At 40.8% G+C, this 20,711-nt stretch overlaps 1 protein-coding gene across 1 annotated transcript in view; it reads right to left on the reverse strand.

Moving 5' to 3' along the window:
- Positions 1-806: 806 nt before the first annotated feature.
- The window catches only part of CDS1 (CDP-diacylglycerol synthase 1), a 33,959-nt gene continuing 14,054 nt past the window's right edge, over positions 807-20,711 (reverse strand). Inside the window, exons 4-13 of the mRNA XM_054204108.1 lie at positions 19,097-19,194; positions 16,645-16,784; positions 15,038-15,096; positions 12,733-12,815; positions 11,181-11,268; positions 10,048-10,116; positions 9,099-9,251; positions 7,583-7,702; positions 4,772-4,875; positions 807-3,582 (exon numbers count right to left, since the gene is read on the reverse strand). Of these exons, the coding sequence (XP_054060083.1) occupies positions 3,453-3,582; positions 4,772-4,875; positions 7,583-7,702; positions 9,099-9,251; positions 10,048-10,116; positions 11,181-11,268; positions 12,733-12,815; positions 15,038-15,096; positions 16,645-16,784; positions 19,097-19,194 (1,044 nt within the window). The 3' untranslated portion in view covers positions 807-3,452. The remainder of the gene's footprint in view (positions 3,583-4,771; positions 4,876-7,582; positions 7,703-9,098; positions 9,252-10,047; positions 10,117-11,180; positions 11,269-12,732; positions 12,816-15,037; positions 15,097-16,644; positions 16,785-19,096; positions 19,195-20,711) is intronic.

Genomic DNA, 20,711 nt, shown 5'->3' on the forward strand with positions numbered 1-20,711 from the left:
AGATTACTTGTGTTTCCAGAGGCAGAATGTGGCAGGGTGGGAAGAGGAGTGACTGAGTCCTTCCCGAGCAGGAGCTTTAGTCTTGGCCATGCTTCACCCTCCCCTCTCTGCCATTTCTTTGCAGGTACCTGGAGTGGAAGCCACTGGTGGCCGGGAGCAGCAATGCCACCCTTATGACACAGCGGGGGCCCAGACACCAGAGAAAGTCCTGCCTGGCCACCCCAAGAAGCGTCCCCAGGAATGGGGGTCGCCCATTGAGCAAGCGCAGCACTCACTGCAGCACTTCTGGCTGTTCGGTCTAGCCCACCTGAGTGACCTCTCTCACTGGTTGCGAACCAGTGGGAGAATCAAGAGAGCCAGCATCAGGCCTCGGCACACGGGGCAGCCTCTTCCAGCCTCTCACTGGTGTGCTGTAAGGGCAGCGATATTTCCTACGGGGAGGGAAGCCATTGCAGAGGGCAATGAAAGCGTCACTTTTCCATTCTGTCTGCTCCAGGGCACTGCAGTAGCCATGCTGCACTGCACGCTGTGCACCGTCCACTCGGGGAGCACACAACGTTGAAGTGAGCACCTTTTGGAAAGGATGGAAAGTTTGCACATCTTTGGACATGAGGCACATGGTACAAGTTGCTTGCGGCAAGTCAAGGATGGCCTGAAGTGTTGAGGGGCAAAAGGCAGGAAATTAATAGCAGGCTTTGCTACTAAGACCACAACTTTAAGGAATATATTAAGTATTTCTTGTTAAGGAATCTCCACTCACTCTGCATGCTATAGGAAATAAAATACAGGAGGATTTCTGTCCCAGTTTTATTTTTATTTATTTTTTTTTTTCCCACAATGTCTGCTTCAATGAAAGATAGAAACAGTCAAACCAAAACAGACCAGGACAACATTATATGCTTATACCATTTACAATATTTACATAATATACATTTCTTTTGCTCAAGGGGCAATTATAGCAACTTGGAACAAAAGTGCAAGTGAAAGGAATCACTGCTGTAAAAAGATAAACTTTCCTGTTGGTCATGTTGCAACGCTTGAATTAACAGAAGTCACAAGTGGGGGAAATGCACTTCATAGAAAGCAAGCATAGTTGTCACTTCACAGCGACAGGTCCTGCTGAGCTTTATTTACACCAAGCCTAAGCCATTACTCTATCCAGAAAAATTGATGAGTGAGTTCACAAGTGATCCCTTCTTCATTTTAACATTGAACAGCAGAATCTCAGGGTTGAGCCGTCTATTGTGCAAATAGTTAGCAATTAGTTTCAAATGCTCTGTTGTATTAAATGCTAAAATATATTTTAACTTCCTTATTATACATGCTATAAAATTACACTAAAAAGTTCAAGTTTCTGAAGTAACAATTACCTTTCTATATATATATATATATATTCCCTCTATATAAACTTTTAAATTTTTAATTTTCTTCTTTAAACACCCAGGATAAAGATATACCAGCTCTGGTACGGCTGTGTTTTTTTCATAAGCATTTAACAAAGTCCCACACGTAACCAAAGCCTCATCTAAAAGTTAGTCTTCCAGGTACGCTACTTTGGTCACCCTCTCATTTTCCCTTCCCTTCTTTTTAAAGCACCTTCCCATGTGTCCCACTGTGACCTCAGGCTATGCTGCTTTTCCGGCGGAAGGGATGAATTTCTGTCCCCTCCAATTAATAAGCCAAGTCGCGTGGCCACTGAGGGATGAGCAGCTGTCAACATTTTCCACCTCTTGGAGGGTTCCTTCAACAGAGTACTGCAATCTCCAGGTCAGACACAGTTTAATTCTGTCAAAGACCTGACATCAACGGGAATTACTTTAGACCCAGATTTCGTTTCATAGCCATGCACAGGGGTGTTTTTTCACACACACACTGTACACATGCTACCACGGCTTAAGTGCAAAACAGAGCGCACGGTGCTCTCAGCCAGATGGTGTTCAACAAAACACAGTCTGGATTTTACAGAGACAGCTTGTCACCCACCCTAGTGATTTTCCCCATGGTTTTATCCTCAGGTAGCACCAACCATTTAAAATTTTCACCTTTTATATACATACACCTTTTAATATTTTCTCTCTATGTACATACACACACATATATGTGGCATCGGTACGTTCACTGCAGGAGAAACTTATTTACATTAAGTTGGAAAAATTCAGTTGTATCAAGTTACAGTACACCAAAACAAAATTGGCATTTGTGCTTTCTTTTTTCTACAGGAGTCATTTTTGTCATTTCAAAAAAAGTTTATATTTTTATTTGCATCGAGACATGTCACGTAATGAAAAAAAGTTAGAAAACAGCTAGGACTGAGAATTACAGGGCATCAGCTTTCCTCATATGCTCCATTAAGTCTACAGAATAGCTGCTTTCTATAAAAATGCTCCATTCAAACACCCCTGCAGCTACCCACGCTTGCTTGAGGATCTTCTTAATAAATAACACACAGCAGAAGAACCACACACCTGTCTTGCACTGTGCACATTCATGAGACAAAAGTTTCTGCATTCACTGAGTAACACATTAATAAAACAGCGCTTAAACTTCTCTTTTTATTTGGGACATCAAAGTGCTTTTAAAAAGAAGGAAACACCCCCATTCTACGCGGTAGTTAAGAGGCACAAGGAATAAGGCTTGAATTACTGTCTTCAGACACTGACTAGGCTGTGGAAACCAACGGCTTAAACTCCAGATTCTCCCCGGTCTCTTTACTGGGTCGGAGAATCCCATTTTCTCAGATAATCTCTACTCTTGAATGTAGATGCTTGTTTATAATCCATAACATTAACCAAAAAAAATAGCAGCTCCACAGCCCAAACAGCCCAGCTATACTTCAGTAAAGGTACTTTTCCCTTGAAAGCATGAGATAGTTTCATAACAAAGCTGTTTAATTAAAAACAGAGCAAAGTTTAGCCTTCATAGCAATTTAGTAAATACAGGTAGTCTGGTCCAGCGGGCTGTAAGTACCTCTTTGACCGGGTAACGAGTATTTTCCGGCCAATTGTAATTTCAGCACTGGGCTACATAAAAGTGACCGCCTGCCTCATCTGTTTATGCTTCAGTAACCGCTGGAGACCAAAACCGTATTGCTAAATTATACAATATTAAATAACTCATTAAAAAACTAACAGTGAATTTATTATTATTTTTTTTTTTAAATTAAATACAAAGCCTGTCAGGCTGGGTGCTGAAGGAACACTGCTGCCATCCACTTCAGGAACTACAACATACAGCACGTGTCCTGTTACTTTGCGAGTATGTTAAGTATTTTTGGAGTAAGAGATCTGTGTCCAAATAGGGAGCCATAGCATTCACATCCATTTAAAGAAATATTCACCTCTTCCAGACCACAAACTACTCTTCCTTTAGCTATTATCAACGTGCACGTTTGCAATGCTTTTCCACAGGCTTCTTGTAAATGGAGGTTTCTTCTAGTCCTCCACTTTGACAAACTACCCTCTCAGAGATGGCTGCAGGATCCCCTTTTCAACAAGGTGAGATTTCAGGGTTTTATACACACTTAGTTGTTGCTCAGGCTGAAGTATCAACAACTGTTTCAGTAATTTGCTGGGATTTGGACCCCTGTCAATGAAAAAAAGAAAATTTTTTTTTTGGTGAGCAGCTGCTCTAAAGAAACTTTTTGACAGCTTTCCATTTTCCTCTTGCTGCACAAACAATGCCTTCCCTTTTTTGGGGACACCAAGTTATGGATTACTCCCAGTCTATGTTCTCAGGGTAGATGGGCAAGCGTTACTGGCAGTGTTCTCCTTAGCTCAATTTGAGCAGAAACTAAAAAGCATTTCTTGTATTTGCTGTTAAATGGGCATATTAAGAAGGCTTATGACAAATAAAATTCACTTATTCATCCTTAATTGCTGTAATCAACATTTTTCATCAACAGATCCTTTTTAGTTTAGCATCTATTGCCAGATAAGATGTATACTATTGAACTAAATGGAAAGTTGGCCAAGTTGGTAAAGAAAACCACAAATTAAACCAAGCTTTTCTAAATAACAGCCTTATTTTTAGCTAGTCATTTATTTACAATCTACTTCTAGGACAGACTGAATAAGAGGCAAATAATCTGATCAGGTATCAAATAATTATTTAGCCATATGCATTTACAAAACTAAGGACACGTATCAGGACACCTACAGCCCCTTGATTCCCCCCTGCCCCAGGAACTAAAATGACTGACTGTAAGAGAATTGTCATTCCCGTGATTTCTTCCTGAAAGCTGGTGTGGTTCAGGGGAGATAAGCAGTATTTTTAAGAAGTTGTCTCCTCTCTTTAACCATAGTGTTTTCGTCTTAAACAGAAGATCCTGAGTCAAGCGACTGAGAAATACTGAAACTCACAGGAAGAACTGCAGTCTCGCAACCTACAGGCTCTTCAGAAACCACACAGGGATAAAGCAGATGCTGCAGCAGCCCTCCTGCCCCAAACCCCACCCTCACACCTCTCCGTAATCAGTAAATTCTAGTAAAACTTCTATGAGGCTGCTCCACAAAACTTTCTGGTACTTAGGGTACGCAGGTTACCTTTAACAGCAGCCATGGGAACATTAAGGCATAGCTTGAACCTGACACAAATCCTCGGCAGTGACATGTGTTTTCTGAGTAGTTCTGTATTTGAAATCATTGCATAAATCAGATTTAGAAACCTGCAATCGTCACTATGCTAACAGTGCAGAACATAAAAACTCATATGAAGTAACTGTGGTACAGCTTCTATGCAAGCTTAAGCAGTTAATATTGTAAAAAGCCCATACCTTATGAAACTGGTGATATAGACGTGAACAAAAGTGGCCATCAAGTACTGACAATCAAAGCGATCCATTATCCCACCATGCCCAGGGATTGTGTCTGCGAAATCCTTTTGAGTGTGAAGGATGAGGGGGGGGAAAAAAAAACCAAACAAAAACACGCATTCAGTGATTCCTATGAAACGCACTAACGATGTATCACTTGACAGCAGCACATTAAGGCCGCAATTAAGCTATGGTTTCACCGCACTGAGCCAAAAGTTAGCAAGAGCCTCCTTTGCTAAAGGAGGTTTTCAACTGCAAAGGTGAGTCAAGGGGCGAGAAGAAAAAGAAGAGATGAAGCAACTTGTCCACAGTAACACACAAGAGGACAGCAGTAGGTCAGGTGCAGGTTTGCTACGCTTGCGTGCCTATACACACTTCATTTTGGAGCTAATGGCTGTGTTTCTTGCCTCTGTAGAATCTAATTCTCCTCTTTAATACTTTTATTGCTTTATTCTCTACTGGTAGCTGCTGCTGAAGCACTTGTTACCAGGGAGTACGTTTTTGCTACGAGAGAAGCAGTGATCTGAGGACTCTTTCCACTGTCTAACACTGGCTTTGCAAGTTGTACTGCCCATTCACCTACTGGTTTTTTCACTGGGTTCTTGGTAACCGTAGTTAAAAACCATAATGTGTGCATACAATATAAATATATTTAACAGAATCAAAAAACCCTGTAGTGAAAAAATTATCACCACTTAAAAAAGTATATTTCTGATGCAAACAAAACTTGATACGCTACCTTTGTGTTACCTGATCTTGTCTGTAGAGCAGCTTTATAAGCCAAACTACCTGCATATATCTTTTTTGTCATCCACAGTCATTTGTATACTTGCTGGGTGAAAACCCTGACCTTAGCCATGTGGGGCAACTGCCAGCAAGTTAAACCAGTCCTGTGTCCGTGCCGCTCCAGCCACTCCAGGCAGGCATGGAATGTCCAACCTAACCTATGCTGTCCAACCAACCTAACGCTGCCTTCAGTAACAACTCCACAATATCATAGAATGGTTTGGGTTGGAAGGGACCTTAAAGATCTTCTAGTTCCAACCAACCTGCCCTGGGCAGGGACACCTCCCACAAGACCAGGTTGCTCAAAGCCCCATCCAGCCTGGCCTTGAACACTTCCAGGGATGGGGCATCCACAACTTCTCTGAGCAGCCTGTTCCAGTGCTGTTTCATAGTAAAAAATTTCTTCCTAATATCTAATTTATATCTACCCTCTTCCAGTTTGAGGCCATTACCCCTCATCCTATCACTACATGCCCTTGTAAAAAGTCCCACTCCAGCTTTCTTGTAGCCCCCTTCAGGTACTGGAAAGCTGCTATAAGGTCTCCCTGGAGTATCCTCTTCTCCAGGCTGAACAGCCCAACTCTTTCATAGAGGAGAGGTGCTCCAGCCCTCTGATCACCTTTGTGGCCCTCCTCTGGACCCACTCCAAGAGGTCCAAGTCCTTATGTTGGGAGCTCCAGAGATGGACGCAGTACTGCAGGTCTCACAAGAGTGGAGCGGAGGGGCAGAATCACCTCCCTCGACCTGCTGGCCACACTTCTTTTGATGTGGCCCAGGATGCGGTTGGCTTTCTGGGCTGCAAGTGTGCATTGCCGGCTCATGTTGAGCTTCTCATCCACCAACACCCCCAAGTCCTTCTCCTCAGGGCTGCTCTCAATCCATTCTCTGCCCAGCCTGTATTTGTGCTTCAGATCGCCATGGGATATCCCTGTCTTCCTGACAGCACTGCCTTGGGGCCCAGAAGTATTAAAACAAAAATAATGTACCTTTTAATCTTCTAGTTTAAGAATAAGTGCTGCTTTTCAGAAGCATTTTTTTTTTTCCTCCAAAAGCCCTTCTTCACACAAACAGTCTTTTGCTACCTGGATGTACAGGTACAACAGCACACAAGGCTGTAGCTAGCTGGGCAAGTGCTGGGCAAGCTGCTCAGATCGGCATAAGAAAGATGGGGGTAAGGACAAGGACATGGATGGGAGGTCAGCACAAACAGAAAGGTTTATATACTTCTGTGCAAAGCACATGCCAAAACTGGTGGACATAGGAAACAATAACAACAACAAGCAACAGGATAAGAATTACAGCAGTCCTACCAAGACATAAAGGAGGTCGGGAGAAAATTTGGGGTTGCCCTCTTCCCATACTCCTGCTGCCACTTAATACCAGCCAGGGACAACACTGCCACAAGCGACAGCGCACACCTTGCAATAAACAGAGGTTAGCACGTCACATCATTTGCCAATACACACTCTTGTTACAAGGCGGCACTGTATTGGCAAAGGCAGCCAACCACCTCATGCTTTGGTGAACCTGACACGTCAGCATCTGTGTACGACACAAATACTGTTGGTAAAACACAGCCAGCCACAATCGGAAGGGTAAACCACTGTGGTGCTTCTTAGGCATCTATAGGTTGTCTTTCACGTCAAGTCAAATATCTCGCGCCTTGCTTGTCTAAACCCCTTCTGCAGCATGACTTGGAAGAGTAATTATCAAACAAAATACGACACCAAATTATTCTTAGATTTCCAACACTGAAGTCACATGTTGATTATGCAAAGTTTTAAGAATAACATATACATCTATCTGGTAAAACTACGTACTGCGGCTGATGCTGAAAAAACCAGCTCAAACATCATCGCACCATACTAGAAACACTAGGTACTATAATGAACGATTAAAAACAAAACAAAGCAAACCCAGACCACCCATTTATCTAATTCAAAGATAAAACAAAACCAAAACCAGCTTACAGAAGTCATTACTCACCTTGATTTTGAAAGCTCTTTTAAATCCACTGGCAAAAAATCCTCCAAACGGCCCAATTAATGAGGCAAATGTTGACAGTGCAATGCTGTGCATCTGAAATGGGTACATATTCACCGTTTCCTGCAAGAAAAATAATTAGCACTGTATTTCGATATGTTTGATTGTAGGCTTTTTAAGCTTAAATATTTTAAAATGGGTCTGTCACAGAGCAAATTTCCACAAAGCTCCAGCTTCTCTCCTTAAAAGGCTTTTTGGAGCCTGGCAAAAGTACTCCAGAAGGGCACGTGGAACTACCATCTCTTTTTCGGATTTAACTGATGGCTCTCTATTAGATTGGCACAGAGCTGGGCATTCCCGTCTCCTTGCCCGTTACCAAAATACACGATATAGCTGGACGCAGCAAGATTTCTCTCCGCTCAGTTCCCATTATGTTTTTGTTCAGAAAAATCCTTATTAAATTTGCAATCAAGCCCACAGTCCCTGAGGCAACAGTACGTTCATTTAGTATGAAATACTAAATGTACTTCTAGATGTACTCTTGCTTCTCCAAGTACCAACTGTAGACATTACTTACTTTTAGTCAGTACAGTTTCCAGTTTGCGCTTTCTCCTTGTAACCACATCAGCTTTTCCCCTGTGGTGTTACACGCGTGTAACCACAGGCAAAGCCCACTGCCTTCCGTAGGGCTGTGCGCTCACTCTCTGTGCTGAGCCACTGCACGGCCCAGGGGAGCCCTGCAGAACCCACTTGTTCTGCATTTATCCCAGTCACCTGCTCTTTGCCCTAAAGCAAAAATAACGACAGACTGCTTTGTTTCTATTTGGCGTTCTCTTCCTGTTCGAGTGCCTCTGGAGCATGTGACTTCAGAAGCACTGCTTTGTGCAGTAGGATGATCGACGACCTATGTCCTGGCAGGTGAAGATACAACAGCTCACAAGAATTTCCAGGCTGGGTGTGAGGAAAAGGGTCGGTGACATTACATGGAACTATTACTGGTACTCCTTTTTCAGTCAGCATGGAAGTAATGGCACTAATGCACAAGATGCTATGTGGTGAAGTACGAGTCCAATCCTAACAGCAGCTACACACTAGCTGAAAATGGAACGAAGTTCTACAAAATTACTTGAGCTTACTACTAATTCAGGCCATAACAAGGCTTTGTCCATTTTCCATAAAAATGGAAAATTTTTAGGTTAATAAATAAATAAATAAATGGTTGCTCTTCAAAAACAGGTTTTTCTGCAAAATGCTTACGTGACATCCATTTCCAGCACAAAGAGGATACAGTCTATAAGAACGCAGGCAGATTTCCTTGAGTGACTCCAGCAAGACATTTCTAATCTGCTTGGGTGACCACCTCCCTGATCTGAGCAACAGAGCTCCTCATGGTATCGGTTCAGGTCTTACCCTTCAAGCCTTACCAGCATTCATATACCTTCCTAAAAAGGTTTAGAAAACCATTCAAGCTGGGAAGTATAATTTCAATTTTAACCAAAGCCTGTTTTTTTTCCCTTACCCATCCCAACACAGCCTGAAGCAATGGTGGCAGAGAGTACTTCTTCATCTGAAAGAGCTCTGAAGGTTCACACTCTGTCACAAATCTGTTGGTTTCACTGTTATATTCCACGGGGCAGACAAAGTACTGATGTTGAGCCAAAAAATAGGAAAACTGAAAAGCAAAACAAAGGCTCCTGAAATAGGTTTTCATTGTTAACGGTCAAAAATCATATTGTAATGGATGGCTTTGTCATCGCAAGCTGAGGATAATGAAAATCTTTTTAACAACAAAGAGACCCAGAATGGAGTAAGATTGGCCTGTTTAAGTTGCAGAATGCCTCAACAAGGCAGACAAATGTTCGAGGCACTTCGTGATGATTTCCCAGCTTGTCTTCATATCTTTCAGATTCACATCTACTGGACATTTCTGCATTATAAAATCCCAAAATGTTAGCCACTTATTTTTTGCAGTTCATTGCTCCATTAAAACTTGAACTATCACTTCTACCAAGTTTGGCATTTATGAGTTCTGCTGACCTTGGTGATAAGTTACTTATCAGAACAGTTACTGTATGCTGTTATCTTCTATGCAAATTGTCAGTGTAAACTACTTCTCATGAGAAACGTCATTATAAAGTACATAATAAAAAGTACTACTTTACAAAGCATAAATAATGTGATTACTAATCTTCAATTTCAAAGTAGGGATGCAACTGATAGCTATTCCAGATATAGTAACAGTAATGGCAAAAATGGTCAATATAATCTGTTCAGGAGAGGTGCAAGCCTTGCCTGACCTTTCCAGCTAGTTACGAATTGGCAGAATTCTCTAGCCAAAAAACCCCAAACCCCTAACTCTTAGGCTTTCAGCAGGTTGAGATTAGCAAATTTGTCAGTAATTTTACTTCAAGTAAAACCAGAAAGTTGGAAGACTGCACGTATACAAGGCAAGTCCTGTGGTTACTTACAATAAATCCAAACACAACTGTGGAAAAGAAGCCTCCAATGAACCCCTCCCAGGTCTTCTTGGGAGACAGCTAGGCACAAAAGAGATAGTGTTAGCCTCATCAGTTGCATCACTGAACCCTTTTCTACTGTATTTCTGGACCTTGTTTGTGAAAATTAAGCTCCTACTTGGGTTTTCAAAGCTATGTGTGAAATACTGAACGTCAGCAGCTGCAGCCACCGAATGTGATCAATAAAGGAGTATGGCTAGGACCTGTCCCAGGCACGGAGGGAAAGTGCCACAGTCAGGTTGGTGCCACTGGGCAGCTTGAGGGAACAGAGAGCTCCCTTCCCATCTGCTGCTGCCGTCTGGAGGCTGCTGCCTGCCTCTGGCCACAGCTGACCCCGATTAAGCAGCTGAGCTCCTTCAAGCAGAAGACTTGGAAACCTGCACGAGCCTGCTATGGCTCTCTTGGGGATCTCTGCTAGCAAGTGCACATTTAGATAGAGACAGAAGCCTGGGTGTTAGACGACTACTGCTGGGGATGCTCCTTGAGAGATGCTAGCTTGCTACATACGCACTGGCAAACTAATACAGCAAATAACTGCAGGCCTAGAGAGACCAGCTATTTTCTTCAACAAGTTCTATCACATTTTCAATTTAGGAGCAGTTTAACATCAGAACCAACTAAATGCCCAAAAGTTAACGTGGCAACATCATGAAAATAATAATTCATGTCTTTCTCTGGGGTCTTGCGTATTCTACCAGAATGGGAAGATTACTACTTGAGCCCTTCTCAGTGCTACGTCAACAAGACCAGATGAGGAACAGGTATTTATACTTATTTCAAATTACAGTTTCTGACAGTAAGGATGCAGTTAAAACTATATATTAATTCCAAAAAGGAAGCGGTTATAAATGATGATGCAATAGGCTTGAAATGTATTATACTGTATATCAATATTACATTCACATTAATCCCAGTTTCCACTTACACATCTTCAGAAACAGGACAGTCAATTCAGTTTTTTTAACAAAGATGTGTATCATGCAGTACAGCAGAAAGTATTTTTTCCATGAACACGTTTTTGATCAAGTATCAAAAACGCTATAAATTGTAAAAGCTTGTTAGTGAGGAAGTGCTGGAGTACATACCTTAATTAACGGAGTCCTGCCAAAGAAGAACCCAAAAATGTAAGCGGTAATATCATTGCAGATAACACTTGAAATTGGAACCAGAAACCTAGAGAAAGACATAAAAAGTTTCAGAGAGAAAAAGAAAAGCTGCCCAAAACTAAACACAGGGCAGAAATTGAAATAGCATTTCTTTCTGGGAAATTTTTCTGTAGTATTTAGAAGGAATTATGTTTCATAACGTGTTCACCTAGTTTCCCCCATGAGCAGCATATTTAGCTATACTGGTTTTAGTCTTCAGCCAATCAAGACCATTACAGATCCATGTTAGTTCAAGTTAAGATACGATTTTGGTGCATGAGCTTAAAAAGTGAACAGGCTGGCTTTGTCCTGTCAGACTTGAAGACTGGTACCACAGTTAAGAAGAAATCAACAGATATAAACATGTTAATGTTACTGGTAACATCAAAGCAAGCAAATTCCTCATAAAGTTTAATGATACCTAAATTTAATAAAAGAAAAATTTTTTCGTTTTTTTTACTCCTGTCAGTTTGGAGCAGCCTGTATAGCTTTCCAAGTGTTCTTTGCATGCAGACAGCGTCTGAATTTATTACTCAAGCCTGTTAATCTTCCCCCCCCCCCCCTTTTCAAAGCAGGGATGTATTAATAAGCCAATATTCAGATTTTGTTACCGTCTGCCAAATCGCCTAGCGCCAGTGGAAACAGTAGACTAGCAAGGCGACTAGGTTCAGTTTTTGGCTCATGAACATGACCACTATGAAAAGAATTTGTTAATACAAACTTTGTCAAAGGCTTTGGGTTTTCTTTCTAACTATAAGCATGGCTTCTCTGCAATAATCTCACCAGTTGTACATACATCGGGAAAAGAAAAAGGAGAACATACAGTATTATGTCCCTGGAAGAACACAAATCATCTCCCGTGTGCGTCTTCCTTCTTTCTCAATTTGTAATTTACCCTGTTCCTAAAGAAGTGGGGGGTGGAAAAACACACCCGCTCTTTGAAGAGAGGTTTTAAGCAATCAAATTCATCAGAATTTAATATATCGCTAGAAATGGGGCATTAAGATGACCCCCAAATATGCAAGATTTTAACTCTTAAAATATTTTAAGTAATCTGAATTTATCTGAACAGGGAAGGTGGCCAGACTGGGGATTTCAAATTAAATGGTCCAACTTCAATAGCTCTGAGCAACCTGAAGCTCCCAAATAATTGAAAAAGAAATGCTGGATATTCATCCATTCAGCAAAACGCTACGGAAACTATTTTGCCAAGCATGCGAGCAATCCTATTCCTTGCAAGTAAATGAAGTGGCTGTTCAAAACTACCATACTTGTGGCCGCCAATCTAGTTAAAGAGGTTTCTGCTTCCTCTCCTGTATCCTTTACCTCATCACTCACAACTCGTCCGACTCCCCTTCCAACTAGACATTAATGCTCCTTTAATTTATGCTGCTTTAACTGTTCCCACGAATATTCCCTAACCAGATCTATGTAAAAGAACCAACCTTTCAATGCAATAGAGTTACAAATCAATTTATGACTGTCCCCTTACCAGATCATGCCTTCAAAGAGATTTTGGATGACAAGATGAGATTGAGTTACAGTGATCAGCAAAGTGACATGAGTCCATGCGAACTGTTAACAATGCAACAACACAACAGTTAGTGAAAACACCAATCTGTACACCTTGATAAATACTGGCGTGTCAGCTAGAGGAACTACTTAGGAGCTCCCAGGAAAGACCAGTTCTAGTGACAATGCAAGGGATGCGTGCATACAGTATATCACAAGTTAGCTGGCTTTCTGAAGCAAGTACTGAAACTTTAACAGGTTCCCCATCACTTACCTCCGCCCAGAATTTTTTAAAGCGCAGTTTAAAGTCTGATTTAATAAGACATACACCTTCAGCATGAAAGCAGCAGAGAAATGTAAGCAATGTGATATTCTGTATATACATATAACAGACATGTTAGAACTGTAACAATAAAATGGCAATGAACCACTTATGAAAGAGTCATGTTACACAGATGTGGATCTCTCTCATAACAGAATACCAGTCCTCTTATGAAACATGAACGTTCTCGGGATTAGCAAAAACAATGTGTTAATTTTTATGCACATGGTCATTTCAACAGTCATTTTCCTCAGTATTACTGTGTGTAGTACTTGGTGCCAGTGTACAGTGAAGTGGTTTCCAAACAGTTCACCAGTTAAGATTCTACATTAGATTTTATTTTCCAAAACCTGGTAGTTTTTTTCCAAGAACTGGTAGTTTTTCCAAGAAACACCAAATTTAAGCACTCTAAGTGTCTGGGCGATTTAACATTGGGAATGTCCTACTTTATTCTCTTCTCACGTGTGTTTTCCTATGGCAGCCAGCATCTACTTCCAGTTAAAACAACTCAAGAAGGCTGAAAGGCGGGGGTGCAAGAACTGATTAAAAATTTCTAAAAATGTTACCTGCTGGTTAATCAAAGCATTGCTGCAGCAAAATTTTTAGTATTTGTCAAGCGATATTGGAACATGACCTAAAACCAAAGGGCTACTCTCCTTGTCTGTTCAAACACTGTGTTGCCACACAGTGGATATACAACTTCCCTCTGTTTTACTGCAATTCTTAGGTAGTCACACCTTAATGTTTTCTGGGCAGGTACCAAGTCGTACGACTGACACTACATTTTTTTTTCTGCCTTCTTTCCAGAAGGGGAAAAAGGAAAAAAAAAAAAAAAAAAGGAAAATTAATATTTTTACCTTGTGCCCACCTGAAGATGAGAGCTTTTTTTGCAGATTAGAACATAAAGACCACCTCTCCTAGAAAAGCTGCATCTCCCTGTCAGGCAAGTTCTCCCACGAACAGGGTAAATTTTTTTTGAGTAAAAGATTTTTTTTTTACATGCTCATACAGGGCTCAGCTAAGTCCTAGTCTAGAATTAGGGATCCTTAATGGTAAAGTGCTACCTAAAGCCCTGCAGAAACAGATAGGTTAACTGCACACCCAGAACTTTAGGAAATCTTTAAGGTTGTGCAATGCTCTGCTCAAGCTCTTTAAAGACAGCAGCTGTATTGCATCACTGTTTTATTGTTGCTTCTAGTCATTCCTATATAGAAGTGTGAGGGTTCAGTGGAGCTTTTTGGGTCTGCTTTGGTTTGGGTGGAGTTTTTTGTGCATTTTTTGGTCGTTCTGGGTTTTTTTGTTGGGTTTTTTTTTTTTTAACCTGTGATGTTACAAAATTAGTTCGACCTACAAGATACAAACAAGAAAAAGGTTCACGCTCTTGATTAGTTACTACGCTGTTTAGTAAATGGACAAACAAGAGATGAGAACATCGTTTTCTTTTAATAGATTAATGATCTATTGAGGCACAGCAGGGCAGAAGACCAGAACTGCTGTTAAATGTCACAGAAGAAATCTTCCACATAGGGGTTAAGATCAAGTTCCCTTCACAGTACTTCAGTGGGGCCTCTACAAAGTAACACTTGAGTCACAAGAACCACTTCCCACGCTACGCTGAGCTATTTGGCTTCAGACCTGGGAGGGAGATGCACACCCCTTTCTCCTGGAATCTCTTTAGTATCAGGCTATCACTAAGGGAAATATATCACGTTGCATATGCACGAAGCCTCACCAGTGACAGCCTGTGTTGACTGAAAGGCCGTATCCCGCGATATAATAATAATAATAAGCTGCAAGGTGAACAGATACCAAACAGCCCAACACCAATTGATTTCATGCTACTGTGGGTTTAAGCACATTTACCACCACACCCCTCTTCAAGCTACCTCATGAACGTGGGGACATGACTGTTTCCAGTGACATTCATAACGTGAGTGACCACAGCAAAGTGGGTAATACACACCATGTAAAACTGCAGACGATAATGTTTCTTCACTAAACTCAAAACAAACATGCAGAAGCCTGTAAAACAAAGCAGGTGTAGTTTGTACCATCTTATATTTGATTACACTGAACTGTGATATACCAGTAATTCTCTTCCCTTGAAGCAGCTTTTAATCCCTCTGCTGCTAGGAGCGTTTGCTTGCATTCAGTTAAGTGTACATATAGAATTATTCTCATTAAAGCACAAGATTTAGTTAACAACAGTAGAGAGCATCAATTTCATTACCTACAAGGTCCCATTGTAGACATCAATTTTTAGGGGAGGGGACCGTCACCTTTAAAAAACACTCAAAAACCAGGCCGACAAGCTGGTTTTGAGTAATTAACAGAAAGAATTGAAAGGAAAAGACCAGCTTGCCCCTTTCCTCCAGACAGGCATACGGCTGCATGCAACACGAGCATGAAGTGCAGGTGTTGGAGAATTCAACTGACTGAAAGAAACGTTCCGGGGGCTAACAGAGCACCTCTTCTCCCTTAGGGCCGCCTCCCACACCAGCAGGGTCAGAAGCCCTCAGAAGCCCCTTAACCCTGGGGACAGCCCCTCAGCGACCCCCCTGATCCCAGGGCGACAGCCACCGCAGGGCTCTGCTATGCTCTGCCTCCTGCTTTTGCTCACGACTGGCTTGTCTCACCTCTCCCCCCGCTGCCCTTCAGCAGCCACGATGCATTAGTTAAGTCAGTTTCCTCAAGGCAAAGCCAGCTGAAAAAGGTCAGCTCTTGCAAAGCTGGTTTCAAGTTTGCAATCGAAGCATCAATTAGAATTTTTATTTGGCTTAAAAAAAAAAAAATTTAACAGTAGACAGACTGACAGTTCATCATGAAAATCAGGTTTCTTAATATATTTTACAAGTATTTGTACCATAGCAGTGTCCTGTCCCTTAGGCCAATCTGAGCCTTCAACTGATTTAATTTCAGGCTAAAGTAATACTAACTGCGTTGCTGAAAATACCATGGACTATATCTACATGTTCACAAAGCAATACGCCAGCCAGCTCATGTCTCTTCTTCCTAGACAAGAGGTTTTTAAAAAGCCTTTCTTTGGATAGTCAGGAAAATCTATGCATGAGGCAAGCATCTGAATATCTTTCAGACAAAATAAAGCCTCGGGCATTTTGAATAATCAGTTTAAAAGATATTGGTAAATCTTATTGCTGTAGACCTAGCAGAACACTTGCAAAAAAAGCATCAGCCCAGCACAGCAATTACATACAAAACATACAAGTCATTCCCACAGACTACCAAAACAGCATTCAGGTATTCAGCTACTGAGTTCTTCAGCGATCAAAATTAATTTATGCCAACTTCTCTTGAGTGCTATTAGCTCAACTTTCTCAAGATCATTGACTTATTTAGGCTGCTTTCTTCTTCTCAGTGAATGCAAAATTTAGATTCATCTTTTCACAGGAAAAATGGAACTGCGAACACCTAATTTCCTTGAACATCAAGAGGAAAAAGAAACTGAAAGTGCATAAAGCTCGGGAGCAATTTTTTTTTTTTTTTTAAGAAATAAGCACAGAAACAAATGCAGCACAAAGTTCTTTCATTTTTGTGATTTCCTACACTTACCTGTTAAATAGAGTGCAAAAGATATAAACCTGTGGTAACGAATTAGGAATTGAAGCTGTTCTCTTCTCTGAACAAACGTAGCGAAGTAATCAGCCACAGTCTCTCCATAAAAGAAGTAGTTCACACAGAGCAAAAAGTACCTACAACATACAACAGCTAGCAGTTATTTTAACAAGATAATATGTATTTAAGCATCATTCTTAAAAACAAAACAAAAAAAACAACCACAAACAAAAAAATACCACACAAGGAAAACCAGAAGGGCAGAAAAGACGTGAGAAAAATAAAATTCAAGTATAAATCAAGTCTTATACTTGTGGGTCGGCGTCTCCTTTGACAAGCCAATTTTTGTAATTTACTTCTTCTAGAGCAACCACAATAGAAAAACAAACACATTTTGCAGGATACAATTGGAACTTAACTACACTATTGAATACTCCAAACCTAGGCAAGTTGTTTTCAGATATTCTAAAAGCACGGAACAAGTACCATTGCTATCATTGATATTGACACAAGCAATTCTGCGTATTCTTTCCCTCTATCCTAACAAGGGTAGCTTGCAATTTCTGCTTTACAAACAGAAAAAAAAGGTACTTGCATAACAAATCCCCTGAGGTTATAGGACAGTGAACCTGGCATGGGGATTGGGAATCTGGATCTACACTTTTGCCACCTGGCCTGAAGATTCTCGTCTGCTCCATCTTCTGCTCCACTCCACCACGCGCTTTGCCTTTTAGCTTTCTTTACACAACAGTAATCTTACAGGGTTAAATTCATCAGCTAACTAGTAATGCAGCTATTACTACAACTATTTCAAAACAATTTTGTGGGAGCATGTCCATGCTCAACGTTCAACTGAGGTAAAATGTCACCTTCAGCCATCTCTTTTTGAAGGCCCTTCAAAGAAATTCCTTTCAATCAAAACAGTCAGTACGCAAGTAATTCTGTCACAAGTTTTCATACAAATTCAGTTACTCAGCTTCTAAGTCACAATGGGATCTCAAATGCTGAGGCAGCACTCAATAAAAAACAAGAAATAGCAAATCCAAAACCACTAAGAGAAGCATCTCTCTAGGCAACATGCTTTTTGGTTTATTACCAAAATCAGCCACAGAAGATGGCTGTGATTCAAGACTAGATCTCTGGAGAGTCTCAGAGTGATCAGTACTCATTCTTTTTCCCCCCCGATAGATGTTAACGCTTATTTTGCAAGGCTCCACATCCCTACGTAAGCCAAATAATTGATGTTCAGACTACTAACAGGATTCTCTCATCTCACTGAAATGTCTAAATATTTAGCCTCAGTGGCAAGACGTCAGACTGCAAAGAACTCTGATGTTACCTAGTGTGGCAATGCAGAGGGGTTAATTTTGAGCTCCACATAGGAAAGCAACGGTGGTCAACTGCAAAAGACAGCGAAGCGGTCGAGTACACGTCTCCTCCTCTAAAAATTTTGGCAAGACCACAGAATCATTCATGTGTGAGTCTGTTCTAGCTGTACATCCAGAAGCCACAGACTAAAGCAGACAACAGATCAGTCCCCTGGATAATCCAGGGGTGACCAGAGGGGAACTGATGAGCATTTACAGAAGAGCCGACAGCAGGAATACACCACGTTACACAGTAAAGTTGCCTCTAGAAGGAAGCTATGCGACAAAAGACAGGGAATAACCTAGATATAACAATTCCTTAGAAAAATAAACCCAACACAAAACCAAACCAACACAACATAGGTCACATCTGAAGAATTGTCCTTAAGCACCTTAGATGCTATGTGTGCCAAACACCTTCCCACAATGCTGACTGTAATCAAAAGTTCTTCCCAGAACTCAGAAGAGTTGATTTCCCCAGTTTTATCCAGCCCTATATGAGCTGGACACTGTCACAAGTATCCAGGATTTGCCAGAAAAATTAATCTCATCTTTCAGAAGATCCCTCAGCACTGTATTTATGCAGTCCTGTGATTGAGTGCACGATTGGAAAGGTTTTAAAACTTGTAAGTTATTATTTTATTTCTCTATGTGTATGAAGAAGACCCTTTAAGGTACCTGTCCTATTTATTTCTTGTGCAAGTTAACACCCCCCTTCCTCCTCCCCACCCAAAAAAATCAAAGCAGTTCAGGTAATACATATCAGGTGATTATTCGGCTATGCACATTTTTAGATAGCTTACACATGCTCAATTCTGACTTAAAGCATATACGCATGCATATATATATGTGTACATATATACATATTTATTACACGGAAGAAATTGAAGTAGTAAAAGGCCAACTGACTTGTCCAAGTTCACAGGTGAAAGACAACTACAGAATCCTGTATTAGAGGCAGATGTCAAGTTTTATGTCCACACATGACCTACAAAACTATCATCCCACCATGACAGGATATGAAGAACATGAAGATTTAAGTTTCACATCCCTACTTATTGATGTTCTTGCTTGCTACTCACCAGCTGAGGGATCTAAACCACGGTAAATCGTATGAGTGGTACACTCTGTAACCTATAGTAATGATTTCATGGTAACACTTCACTTGGATGCTTAAGACCTAAAAGAAGAGAAATAAAAAAAACTATGTAAATATGATGCAGTTGTTTCTTAAAGGCAGTAAGTAGTACTGCAACCTGCATTAAGGGGAGAAATTATTCTGAATTCAAATTCCACACAGAAAACAGACAGCTTCAAAGCAAGTCCAAGGGAAACCAAAGCTCCATTTAGAAAAAAAACAAAACAAAAAAAAACCAAACCCAAAACCACTAGGAAAAATGACATTGGGCTAGCTGGAAGAATGCACTCGTGAAACAAGGGAAAGCTCCTGATTCTTCTTCGTTAAAACAGTTTGGCAGCAGCAGGCCAAAAGTATTTCCTGCAAAGAAGGCTCTTCTATTACTTTTGGCTATTTTACTTTTAAATTTAGTTTAAGAAATATGTTCTAGGCTCATGGAAAAAAAACTAGCTGTGCAACACAACTTAGACACCCAGGTCTTCCACTTGCAAGTGTCTCATTAAGGGCAATTAGCACTGATGATTAGAAGCAAAGCTTGTCTAACCCCGGTCTGAATGTCACACCCTCCACGGCCTTCATTTGGCTTTGCTGATCTCACTACTTCAGCGCTTGCCTGCGCAAGTCTGGTAGTACGTCCTTGCAGTCTTTGGGCTCCAAAGGACACTCTGCCAGTTTTGTCTAATCCACAGTCACCAAGCAGACTGCCCTGCCCAGATATCAAGCATTGACAAACACAGGTCATCAGTAATCCCATCCAGAGGCAGGAGTAAGAACCTACCCACACCGATTGCACACGTCAGCATGTTGGCTTTGCAGTGTTCTCTTATCACCTGCATTCATGAATAAATTTCATCTTGCTCAATGTGTGAACACAGTTTGAAACAGTCATACACCACCTAAGTGAGTTAGTTTTGAAGCTCCCCTGTCTCAGGCTCTTTCTTCTGCTTGGCCTACATTATAAAACTTAAATGCCATATGCAAGAGCAACATTAAAGGATTGCATCTTACAGTGGAAAAGGACACTGGGGTCCAAAGTCATGGAAGCTTTTTTTCCTTACATTCTTCTTTTTACCTAGTCTCAAATGTCAACTTTGTTCAATAGTTTATTATATTAGAAGACAGATTTTTTGCTGCGTGGTACAACAGAGAAAGAACTCTATTCCAATCCTATACGAACTTTAAATACTTTTTGGTTCATCTCTTGATAGCTTTGTCCATGATTGCAATCTCAGAGTATACCATAAATACACTGAATCACGCTGTAAATTGATTTGTTCCTTTTTGTTCGTTATCATCATTCTCAAGCATAACAGACTACTAAGGAAGGATTGGAAAAAAAAAAACCCTCTCTCTACAGTGACCAACAATTTAAAGGGGATTTTTTTTGTTGTTTCTTCACATACAAAAAAGAAAATCCTACACCAATGAAACAATGAATTACTAGTTTGTTATGTCATTTATCTGAAAACAGGAAATATAAACCAGACTAATTCAGATGTAGAGACTATAATGCAGACCATAATACTGGTGAAAAAGCATTCCAGTCTCTCAAGACAATA

Source organism: Rissa tridactyla, chromosome 5, assembly GCF_028500815.1.
Source record: "Rissa tridactyla isolate bRisTri1 chromosome 5, bRisTri1.patW.cur.20221130, whole genome shotgun sequence".
In the NCBI taxonomy this organism is placed as follows: domain Eukaryota; kingdom Metazoa; phylum Chordata; class Aves; order Charadriiformes; family Laridae; genus Rissa; species Rissa tridactyla.